Source organism: Meriones unguiculatus, chromosome 1 (genome assembly GCF_030254825.1).
Source record: "Meriones unguiculatus strain TT.TT164.6M chromosome 1, Bangor_MerUng_6.1, whole genome shotgun sequence".
Taxonomy (NCBI): domain Eukaryota; kingdom Metazoa; phylum Chordata; class Mammalia; order Rodentia; family Muridae; genus Meriones; species Meriones unguiculatus.
The window spans coordinates 171,756,076-171,769,038 of NC_083349.1; the positions used below are offsets into that span (position 1 = coordinate 171,756,076).

The following is a 12,963-nucleotide window of genomic DNA, read 5'->3' on the forward strand; positions in this document are numbered from 1 at the left end:
AAAATGAGCAAACTAGAAGGCAAATCACAACAAAAGAGCAAAATCCAAACACAGAGAAAGTGCTAACAATACAGAAAAGGGGAGGGGGAGAGAAGACAATCTTTTTGTTGGTTTGTGGGTTTTGTTTTGTTTTGCTTTTAGAGACAGGATTTCTCTGTGTAGCCTTTGCTGTCTTGGACTCACTTTGTAGACCAGGCTGGCCTCAAACTCACAGGGATCTGCCTACCTCTGCCTTCCTGAGTGCTGGGATGATAGGCGTGCACGTGGCTGACAAATTAATCTTAATGGTTAAATAGTCTACTGTGCATGCTCTCCTTTCTAGAGAAAGGATTTTAGAGATTGGGACACACTGTACCTGACAAGCCTGATTTTGAAATGTGCTTAGGCTAGGGAGATGGCTCATCAGGTCAAGTGCTTCCTGCACAAGCTTTTGGACCCGAGTTTGGGTCCCCAGCACCCACAGAAAAGCCCACTGGGACAGTCAGAGCCTTGGAATCCCAATGCTGGATGCTGAAGACCAGAGGACCTCAGGGCTTGCTGTCCAGCCGGTCTACACAAACTAGCAAACTCTAGGTTGGGTGAGAGATTCTGTCTCAAAAAATAAGGTTGAGGGCCGGTATGCGACTCTGCGAGTAAAGAATTTGGCAAGAAAGTATCAGATTTGCAGAACCCTTGTAAAGCCTTCTGGGGTAGCAGAGGTCTGTAATCCTACTCCTCCCACAGTGAGGCAGGAAGCAGAGACGAAATTATCTAGGAGGAGCAAGCAGAATTGCTTAAAGCTCATAGGTCAGCCAGCCTGATGCACACACCAGTGAACAACAGAGACCCCATCTCAACCAAGGTGGGGACCCACATCGGAGGTTGTCCTCTGATCTCTCTTTCTCCCTCCCTCCCCTTCTCCTTATACACACACACACACACACACACACACAAAACAAATGCACACAATCATCATGCACATTTTTATAATGTGCACAACACTTAAAATGGTTAAGATTGAATGTAAAACACTGATGCCAACTTCAGGCCTCTGCAGACACACAGCCACATGCAACCATAAACACGTGTACACACACATACACCATGCACTCAAACAACAACAGCAATAATAATAAAACCTCCACGGAGCCTAATTTCAGCTTCGGGTTCTAGAGCTTTGAGGTTCATTTGCATATATTTAGTCTATGGCTGAACTCTAGATGTTATGTTTAGCATCTCTTAACATATTAAAACCTCAGTTTGTGTCTAAATGTTTCTCTCTACTCCATTTGCAGTGTGCTTCTTTTTATTGTGCATTGTCATGCTTGGTTTCTAATGATATCTTTGCATTCCTGATTGAATTCACTGTCTATTCATAGACGTATTTGCCTTCCAGAATGACTGTCTTCCCTCGCAATACTTTCTGCTGACATGTAACTAGGGAAGTAGTAATTCCAAATTATCTTAATCCAATAATGCAATTGTGATTAAAGTCAAGTCATGAATCCATGCAAGAGATTTCTCATTATAATTTACTAGCGTAGCATCATTCAGTTTCTCAACCCTGAGCAGAACTACTTCACAAGACACTTGTACCTAGGAGCTACAAACACCATTTTTATTTAATACGAGGATTCCTAGCTGCATTTCTTGAATTGGCAGATCTTGTTATGGTTAAATTTTGACCTTGAGGGTCCTGCTATATGGCCCAGGCTGGCTTCAAGCTGCCTATCTCCGTGCCTCAGCCTCCCAAGTCATAGGATTAAAAGTCTGCACCCAGCTGGAAGTGTATCAGTAAGATTTCTGCCTGTATATTTCTTGAGTACCTTGTTAACTGTAAATGTTTCCACCAGGTTTTCCTTTCAGATTTTCTAAGGGAGTAGGTTGATCTAAGCTATCTATTCTGCTTTAGGGGAGCAGGAAAGTCTCAGTTGATCTTTCTATAATTTTTTCAATTTTTCCTCTGTGGACCTTTGCACAGAGATGTCAATCCTTCTGTTCCACTTCCAAAGCTGCTTCTCCAAATGCAACTTTATGAATGATAAATATTATTTTAAATTTTTCTTCTTTGTAAATTTTTTAATACTGGGTCTCTCATAGAGCACACTGACCTCAGACTCATATTAGGTATTTGATAGTTGCCTGGAACTCCTGATGCTTCTGAATACTGGGGTTACAGGCATGTGACATCACATTCAAGTTTGTCCTCAAAATTAAAACAACAACAAAGCAAACAAACAAATAAAGACACTGTGTCCAATTCATGGAACTTTTCTGGCTATAATATTTTTGTTTTTGATCTTCTTAACTGAGATGCTTAATCCAATTAAATCCAATTTTTCACTGTTGTCTTAACTGGATTCCATATCACCTAGGAAATGTGAAAGTGTACCACTGGGCATCTGTATGTGTGTTTCTAAAAAGGATTAACTGGAAGGAAATGCCCACCTTGAATGACTGAGACATCTTCCCATGGGCTTCAGGGCCCCAGAAGAATAATAGGAGAAAAGGGAGAGCCAGAAAGGGGCAGCATTGTATGTTCTCTAAGTCCTGATTGGCCATAATGTGCTCTGTATATGATGGTCTGTCCAGTATATGGGACCAAATGTTCATGGGCTGACGCTCTGAAACCATGGGCCAAATATCTTCTATTCTGTAGTTGTGTCATTAGTTTTACCACCACAATAAAAATAATAAGTCATAGAGTCATATCTTCTTACAATTAGGGGTCCTGGTCAGGACTCAACTCTACTGGGTCTGGAACAACTTCCTTGTATGTCTCCTACTTTCGCCTTTAACAGCAAGACTCCATTCTCCCCCAACTCATGGCTTCTTCTTGCTAATAAGTACTCTCTGTTCTCTGTCTTCACATTGCCTTTCTATCAGTCAGATGTTGGCTCTTCATTATTGATCATTGATAATCTTATTTGTTCTCTACATTTTTTTTAATCTTCATTGATTTGCATAAGAAGTTCTGGGCAACTTTCCAATTTTATGTTTTATCCCTTTTATTAGATTTCTATGCATATATTTCAGCAATCATGTTAATGATTTTTTTCCTTAACTTTATGTTTTTTTCTTGTTATCTGACTATTTATTTTTATAATAGCCCATTCTTGCTTTAGAAACTAAGTGTCTACTTTCATCTAAGAACATTGATTTTCTTATAAATATCTTACACAGTTGTTTGAAAATACATTCAACAAATTCTTCCTGAAATATGGAGAGTAATTCTTATTCTCCTAAGTGTTGGTTGAACTTAATAATATGTTTTTAATAAATACAGAACAACAAAAGTTATCATCAATAATATGCAGGTTAAACAGTTCAGAATCTAAAACTACAAATTGATGTGAGCTTTGCTTTCCTTTATCTGTATTCATGGTTGTGGAATAACTTACATGTGACAATGACCAAAGATATGCTTAATTTAAATTCAGGGTTGCATATTCTAGGAAGCCAATACAACGTTAAGAGTAGTGTGCTTTGATATGGACTTTAAATTCTACAAGATACTAAATACAGATTTTCATAATCTGGCAAATTAAGCATTCCTTTTCAGCAAAGAAAGGCTTGTCAGAAAGGCCAATATACAAAATGCTAACATATTCAACATGAATTCCAAACAGGGCAGGTAGATAAGATGTTAGAAGGAACTGGATCAACCCAGACCTAACCACAAAGACATGTCAATGAAGCTCTTTCCCACATGAGGCTTGATGCATAATGGAAGTCCCTGCTAGCTCAATGGCATGTATTGTGTGTTTATTAATATGTGATTTTATTATAATACTTGCATGTGTCAGGAGGTAGGTATGAGAGATCCAGACTTGAACAGAAAAATAGGCATGGAGCCCATTTTGATACATTTTCTTGAGAAAGATGGAAACATTAATCAAAAAGTCATACAAATAATGATTTGACTAAGTCAGCATTTCCCAACTTTCACAAAATGTATTAAAAATTAAAACATATTGATGTGACTTCAACAACAGATCATAAGATAAAATGTGCAAATGAATGAAAGTAGACAGCAAAAAAAATGGTATACAGATTACTTAATTACTCTGAGAAATGATAAAATTTTATTCATATGGATTTTTATGTTAGGGCACACAAAAATTCCAAATCAGAGAGAAAATATTTTATTAAAAAGAAGAATAAACAAGATAATAAAATATGGCCCCATATGCTAAAAAACAAGACGAGATATATAAGATACAACAGCGAAGACAAAATAGACCACATACATCACTATGATAGTTAGTTTGTAAATGCTGCCTCTGCATCAGTGCACAAACTGAATGTCATTTACCCACATATCAGGTGATCAATCACACAGCATCTTGACATTTTTCATGATGGTACTCCCATTTCTTAAAAGGCCGACTATTGTAGAGCAAAGCAAACAAGAGTATAAACGTTATTAAATTCCTTTATGTATGTATTAAAAAAAATGGTTCTTGTAAGAAAACCTGTTCCGTGTTCTTCTTTCTTATTTCATAGACAACCCTCCTCCTCCAAGGATTTCTTGAAAGACTCAGAGCAACATTCAAGGAATGCCTATGAGGGCAACATAAGTTTCCCACTTTGTGGAACAACAGGGTGGAAGAACATTAATAATTACAATGGACTTCAGGAATACATTTAAAAATCATAATATTACAAATGAGGAAATTCAGACTTCGGGGAAATTTTCAATGTTTTAGGGATGAAAGTGTTTTAAAGGCTAGGTGACTAGATCTGCCTCATAAATCATGGCTCTACTTCAAATTCCTGCCACTCTAATGTAACTACTGTGCAGCGTTCCTGTCCACAGTCACTCTTCCACTCACTTATGTGGTGATTATCATAGACTATGTTATTATGTCACAGAGCCTGGAATTGGAGAAGTTCAGAAAAGAGCAGCTTGTAAACCCTCAAGGAACATGATTTAAAATTGGTTCACGAGACCATCCAAGATGGCTCAGTGGGTAAAGGCACTTGCAGCTAGCCCTGACAACTTGAGTTCAAGCCCCAGAACTCACACGGCAACAGGAAAGAAATAACTCTTGAAATTTGTTCTCTGTACTATGATTTCTACAAACACTCAGTGGCTATACACAGGAGCACACTCAGAATCATACAAACACACAATAATAATAGTAGTAGTAATAATAGTATTTTTTTGCCTGCAAGTCTATTTTTATTTATTTTTTCTTTATTAATTACACTTTATTCACTTTGTATCCCCCCTGTGGTTCTCTCCCTCCTCCTGTCCCAATCCCTCCCTTCCTCCACCCTCTGCATGCATGCCCCTCCCCAAGTACCCTGATAGGGGAGGACTTCTTTTCCTTCCTTCTGATCCTAGTCAATTAGGTCTCATCAGGAGTGGCTGTGTTGTCTTTTTCTGTGGCCTGGTAAGGCTGCTCCCCCCTCAGGGGGAAGTAATTAAAGAGCAGGCCAATCAGTTCATGTCAGAGACAGTCCCTGTTCCTATTACAATGGAACCCACTTGGATACTGAACTGCCATGGGCTACATCTGTGCAGGGGTCTTAGGTTATCTCCATGCATAGTCCTTGGTTGGAATATCAGTCTCAGGAAAGAACCCTGTGCTCAGAAATTTTGATTCTGTTGCTCTCCTTGTGGAGTTCCTGTCCTCTCCAGATCTTATTGTTTCCCACTTCTTTCCTAAGATTCCCTGCACTCTGCTCAAAGGTTGCCCATAAGTCTCAGCATCTACATTGATAGTACATTAATAATAATTTTTAAAGTAAAAGGAAAAAAACTGTTTAACTGGATCACGGCTTTAATAGTGAAACAGAAATCATATTCAATTGTGTTTTAAAATAAAACAGAATTCCAACCAAACTAAAAGTGCCAAATTTAACATTCAAGTAAACAGGACAACCAGATGTTAGTTTCTCGTGTGCATTAACTAAAATAGGAGGTGCTATGTCCAGGAGGGCTCTAGGGATGGGCATGACCAGAATGGCAAAGTGTTTGAAGAAAAGAAAAGCACAGACAGACACACAGAAAAAACTGGGATCTGGTGGTCAAAGCTTTCTGTTTAAAAAACCACAGCACCCCAGAAACTGCATGTGCCTTTTATATTAAGTGGAACAGAGGCAGTTCAATTGCATGCAGCTGAACAAGGAGGCAGGGTTATTACATACAGATAAACAAGAAGGCAAGGTTTATGGTATACAGTTAAATTAAGGGGAAAGATGTAGCTAATCTTGGTAGGATCAGTCTCCGTAGGGAAGCAGTTTTCAGGAAATCTATGGTGGACATTTTCTGCACATACTATCCACACTCATACTAATCTCCTGAGGAAGGCTTTGCCATCCTTCTGAGGCTATAGGGTCCTTGGCATGACTATGTCTATGTCAAGGCAGTCACTCACTCAGGGCTTCCTTCCCTCCACAAAGGACAGTATTATTCTAAGTAAAAGACAAGCATTTACAGAGGAGCATACAAATAATCATGGTATACTCAGGAACCTCAGAAGTGCCTTACTGCTCAGTTTCACTGAGGTTGTAGTGTGGTACCTTCATTATTATAGGTTTCCTTTCAGCTACAGTAGCAAACACACATATCAGCCCTGAGGGTTTTCTTGTGCTTCTTTGCAATTCCCACACTCCTCTCCCACAATCCCATCAACCATACACAACCACTGATCTGGATTTGCCATATTTCAGTGGTTTGCAAAATTTTCACATGAGTGCAATCAAAGGGTGCATAATCTTATCTTGCCTTCGTTCTGCCACTCCGCATAATTATTCTGAGACTTATGCATGTCATTTCATACATCAGTGGTCCATTTTTAATGTGAGTGCATGCATTACAATTTATTTAGCCATATTGATAGGCAAGTGGAAGACAGTTGCTTCTAGTCTGAGTCAATCAAAAACAAATCCAGGTTCCACTTCTGTTTAGACAGACATTTTAACTTTGGTTGCATATCTCTGGGTGTGCAAAGAGTAGGCTGAATGGAAAGTATTATGTTAAAGCTTTTTAAGGAAATGTGGAGTTCTTTTGAAGGATTCACATTGTTACATGCCTCCTAGCCATGCTGTGTGTCCAAATGCTTTATATTATTGTCACTATTTGTCAGGGAAATATTTGTTTTAGATATCTGTTTATTAAGACCTAAATTATAGTCTATTTTTGTAAGTTTTACAAGTGTGTTTGAGGGGGAAAATAGTATCATTTCTGTCTACTTGGCTGTAGTCCCAAATGCAGTTGTGTGAGAATGAGTGCCAGAGAGTTTGCTGGAATAATTGCCTATGATTCGTGCATTTGCACTGCCAGCTTCAGAAAGGGGTAAGATCCAATGTTATTGATTCCTGTGTGTCTTATTTCAGTTCTGATGGTTATTGTTTAATATATGCATAGTTCTGTGGAAAGATCCATATGTGTTTATGATTTATACTTTTACTTTCCCATAGTGAACATTATCAATATATGATATAACTCATGTGTTGTAATGGCATTATTTATTAAGTTCAGTTGCCCAATGCTTATATTGGTTTCTCGGACTTTCTTTAATTCATTTTACCTTTTGTTTCATGCTAACTTGCTATATCATTCCTGTTCATTTATTTTCAATATTTATTAGCCCATTTATTTTAATGTCCCTTTTGGGGTAATAAAATACCATAACATGAAAAAACACAAGGCTGGAAATAACAAATATATTTAATATTCTCACACAGAAAATAAAATATACTATTGAAAACCAAGGAATGCATAAACATAGGTACATAGTATGTTCAAGATTTAGTAGGCTCAATGTTATAAATGTATGAATTATATTAAATTGATGTATACATCAAATACAATTCCAATAAAAGTCTCCCAGGCTTATTTTGTGAAAAATTTCAAGCCAATTATAGAATTCACTTGGAAATACAAAGCAATAAAACCAGTAAAGAAATCTTGAAGTGAACAAAGATGTAAGACATACTGTATTGGATATTAAGACCACAATGATACAAAAGACAAAAGGGCTGAGAAAGAAAGTAGGGAAACAACACCCTCACAATTGCCACAAAAGACATAAAGTAACTTGGTGTGACTCTAACCAAGCAAGTCAAAGAAATGTATGAAAATAATTTCAAGTCTCTGAAGAAAGAATTAGAAGATATCAGAAGATGGAAAGATCTCCCATGCTCATGGCTTGGCAGGATTAACATAGTAAAAATAGCCATCTTACCAAAAGCAATCTACAGATTCAATGCAATTCCCATCAAATTACCAACACAATTCTTCACAGAGCTTGAAATAAAAATTCTTAACTTCATATGGAATAACGAGAAACCCAGAATTGCTAAAACAATCCTCTACAATAAAAGATCTTCTGGAGGTATCGCCATCCCTGATCTCAAGCTGTACTATAGAGCAACAGTAATAAAAACTGTATAGTACTGGCATAGAAACAGAATGGTGGATCAATGGAACCAAATAGAAGACCCAGAAATAAACCCACACACTTATGGAAACCTGATTTTTTACAAAGATGCCAAAACCATACAATGGAAAAAAGATAGCATCTTCAACAAATGGTGCTGATCTAACTGGATGGCCACATGCAGAAAAATACAAATAGATCCATACTTATCACCCTGCACAAAACTAAAGTCCAAGTGGATCAAAGACCACAACATAAAACCAGACACACTAAACCTGAAAGAAGAAAAAGTGGGGAAGAGCCTTGAAATCATTGGCACAGAGGACAACTTCCTGAACAGAACACCAACAGCACAGGCTCTAAGAGCAACAATCAATAAATGGGACCTCATGAAACTAAAAAGGACACTGATGACAGTGTCCTTTGCTTCTGTAAAGCAAAGGACACTGTCATCAGAATAAAACGACTGCCTACAGATTGGGAAAGGATCTTCACCAACCCTATATCTGACAAAGGGCTAATATCCAATATATATAAAGAGTTAAAGAAGTTAAAAAGCAACAAATTAAGTAATCCAATTAAAAATGGGAAACAAAAATAAACATAATTCTTGATAGAGGAATATTGAATGGCAGAGAAACACTTAAAGAGATGTTCAACGTCATTAGTTATCAGGGAAATGCAAATCAAAACGACCCTGAGATTTCACCTTATACCCATCAGAATGGCTAAGATCAAAAACTCAAGTGATGGCGGATCATACTAATAGTTATTGTGGGTGGGCCTAACGAAGGAGCTCATTATGGCGACGCCCCCGAAACGGCGAGCCTTGGATACTACAGGGGGAAAAGTGCTGCGGTATGAGGCCTTTATCAGTGACGTCCTGCAACGAGACTTGAAAAAGATGCTGGACCATCGAGACAAGGTATATGAGCAGCTATCCATATACCTTCAACTGAGAAATGTTACTGAGCGACTCCAGGAAACCAATCACCCGGAATTATATATGCAGGTGGACTTGGGCTGTAACTTCTTCGTTGACACAGTGGTCCCAGATACTTCACGCATCTATGTGGCCCTGGGATATGGTTTTTTCCTGGAGTTGACACTGGCTGAAGCTCTCAAGTTCATTGACCGAAAGAGTTCTCTTCTCACAGAGCTCAGCAACAGCCTCACCAAGGACTCCGTGAATATCAAGGCCCATATCCAGATGATGCAAGAGGGACTTAGAGAACTACAAGGCCTGCAGAATTTCCCAGAGCCATCTTCCCATTGAATGCTTCTTCCCATCCTCCAATATTAAAGAGCCTGAATGCCTTGGAATCACACAGCCTTTCTTTTCCCCCTAATTCTCACTGATTGACTAAGTGCTCTAGAGACCAAAGTTACTAGAAGACCCATCTTCTCTATAGAACCTCTAAAACATTTTAGGCATCTCGCCTCCAAATTGTGTTTTCCACCTGACATTATGCTTTGCCCTCTTTTGTCTGTGAAACTTGACTGCTCCCCCTACACACACACACACACACACACACACTTTAATTCCTTTTTGTAGATATTTGTAAAAGTGCCCTTTGTATTACCATAAAGAATGGACTGATTAAAAAAAAAAAAAAACTCAAGTGACAGCACATGCTGGAGAGGTTGTGGAGAAAGGGGAACCCTCCTCCACTGCTGATGGGAGTGTAAACTTGTACAACCACTCTGGAAATCAATCTGGTGCTTTCTCAGACAATTAGGAATAGCGCTTCCCCAAGATCCAGCTATACCACTTATAGGCAAATATCCAGAAGAGGCTCAAATACACAGTAACCATGTTTGCTCAACCATGTTTGTAGCAGCTTTAATTGTAATAGGCAGAAGCTGGAAATAACCAAGATGCCCCTCAACTGAGGAATGGATACAAAAAGTATGATACATCTACACAATGGAATATTACTTAGCAATAAAAAACAAGGAAATCATGAAATTTGCAGGTAAATGATTAGAACTGGAAAAGATCATCCTGAGTGAGATATCCCAGAAGCAGAAAGACATACACGTTATATACTCACTCATATAGACATATAATATAGGATAAACCTACTAAAATCTGTACACCTAAAGAAACTAATCAAGAGGGAGGACTCTGGCTAAAATGCTCAATCTCCATCCAGAAAGGCAAAGAGGATGGACATCAGAAGAATGAGAAAACAGGAAACAAGTTAGGAGCCTGCCCGGGAGGGCTTCTGAAAGGCTCTGCCCTGCAGACTATCAAAGCAGATGCTGAGACTTATGGCTAACTGCTGGGCAGATTGCAGGGAATCTTATGAAAGAAGTGGGAAATAGTAAGACCTGGAGAGGACAGGAGCTCCAAAAGGAGAGCAACAGAACCAAAAAAATCTGAACACAAGGGTCTTTCCTGAGACTGATACTCCAACCAAGTTCCATGCATGGAGATAACCCAGAACCCCTGCAGAGATGTAGCCCATGACAATTCAGTCTCCTAGTGGGTTCCATAGTAACGGGAACAGGGACTGTCTCTGACATGAACTGATTAGCCTGCTCTTTGATCACCTCCCCCTGAGGGGGAAGCAGCCTTACCAGGCCACAGAGGAATACGATGCAGCCACTCTTGAAGACACCTAACACTAGGATCAGAAGGAAGGTAAAGAAGACCTCCCCTATCAGTGGACTTGGGGAGGGGCATGAGTGGAGAAGAAGGAAGAAGGGAAGGATTAGGAAGGGAAGAGGAAGGGAACTACAAAGGAACTACTTTGTAGGAACTACAAAGTAAATAAAGTGTAATTAATTTACAAAATTAAAAAATGAATTATTATGAAAAAAATAAAAATTTATAAAAACAAACAAACAAACAAAAACAGGGTCAACTGACCATTGACTGGAACCTTCAAAGAAGTGAACCAAAATAAAATTGTGTCCTTTAAAAAAAAAAAAAAAAGACCACAGTGTTGTTTTGGAGGCAGTATCTCACCAATCTCACCAAGTAGCCCAGGCTGGCCTTTACCACACAATCTTGCTCTAGCTTCTTAAACACTAGAATTACAGGCTTAAGCTATCACACCTAGATAACACCACCATAATTTAAAAAGTAATAATAAATGTTTTTTTAAAAAAAAAACCTATCATAAAATGATGTTGTTATACAAAACAGTTTTTGAATTAAACATAATACAGAATTAAACATCGCACTCACACCTTACCTAGGATAAAGGTAGTCTGCAGACCACCAAGAGAGAGCTGATACCCTGGAGAAGAGGTTATTTAATCAGCAATCTATATTCAAGCGTGAAAATTGACTCTGACTTCACTTTATTTGCAAAATTAAATTTCAAGTCAATTATAAAGTATTTATGCATGAAAAACAAAAACATCTGATAGTAAAGATTGCAGACCTAAATAGACATCTCATAGAATTGGTTATGACAATGATCAATCAACTATGTAAAATGGTGACCTAATTAATAACAGGCCAATGTGAGTTAAAACAATGCAATGTTACTTAAAATACTCTCCCATAAGTGGTAAGATTAAAACCAAACACACAGTACATTGATGGTATCAAGCAGCGAGTATCCCGTGTATCCCATTGGAAGTATAATTGGCATGATGTCTTCCAGCCTCAGTTTGACAGGATCTGCTTGTATAGACTAGATATGTACAACTCAAAATTCATATGCCTAACTTAACCAGCAATGTGATGATTCTGAGGGGTGAGGCTTCTGAAATGTGGTTAGGTCATGAGGCAGAGCCCCTTTGTATTTAATATTCTCACACAGAAAATAAAATACACTATTGAAAACCAAGGAATGCATAAACACAGGTACATAGTATGTATCCTGTAATAGGCTAGTGCCCTAGAACAGGCACCTCAGAAAACTCCTTTACCTTCTTCATCATGTGTGGATACCACAATAAGATGTCTTCCTGAGAACAGAGACATAGCCACTCACTAAACCCTAACAATGCCTAGAGTCTGTATTTCCTAGTCTCTGAAACTGTAAGAAACAAATTTCTATTGGTTATAAAGCATATAGTTCGTGCTATTTTTGTTCTACCTGTTCATAGAAAATCTGATATATAGTAATGTGATAAGCTATGACCTACATTTACCAGGAATTAGACGCTGAAACAGTAGCAGTAGTTTCATTTCTAATATTTCGTAAATGGACACAATTTAAATATCTACAGAGAGTAGAAGAGATAAACTATATTATGTTTCCACAATAGAATGGTTGCAAAGCAACGAAAATGACTTAGCTACTATTGATATCTAACACATTTGAATTTAACAAAATATTTTTCAATGAGGAAGGCAAACACAAAGGAAGAGATAATACACAATTTTGTTTACATAAGTTTAAAATACAACCAGAGCTAAAACATAGGATTCAGGGATGCATACTTGGTTAGTAAATCTGTCGGCGGGGTTGTTATTGAAAATCACAATAATGCCTTGAGGGAGGGTGGATTCCGTGACTGAAAGGAATGTGGGATTTCAGGGTGCTGGGAGGATTTCTTTCCAAATCTATTGGTAATGACAAGTGTGCTTTCAATCTTGATGCATTATATAGCCCGAGCATCTGCTTTG

At 38.2% G+C, this 12,963-nt stretch overlaps 1 protein-coding gene and 1 long non-coding RNA gene across 2 annotated transcripts in view; one reads left to right on the top strand and one right to left on the bottom strand.

Moving 5' to 3' along the window:
• LOC132648924 (uncharacterized) overlaps positions 1 to 12,963 on the bottom strand; it is a 191,117-nt gene that overhangs the window by 147,827 nt on the left and 30,327 nt on the right. The gene's annotated exons all lie outside the window — the stretch shown is intronic.
• Positions 9,125 to 9,695, top strand: LOC110553689 (protein UXT). The gene has a single exon (XM_021645752.2). It carries the CDS (start codon positions 9,175 to 9,177, stop codon positions 9,646 to 9,648), a length of 474 nt encoding a protein of 157 aa, XP_021501427.1. The 5' UTR covers positions 9,125 to 9,174; the 3' UTR covers positions 9,649 to 9,695.

Coding starts and splice junctions, on each gene's coding strand:
- LOC110553689 (XM_021645752.2), top strand. CDS start 9,175: ATGGCGACGCCCCCGAAACGGCGAGCCTTGGATACTACAGGGGGAAAA.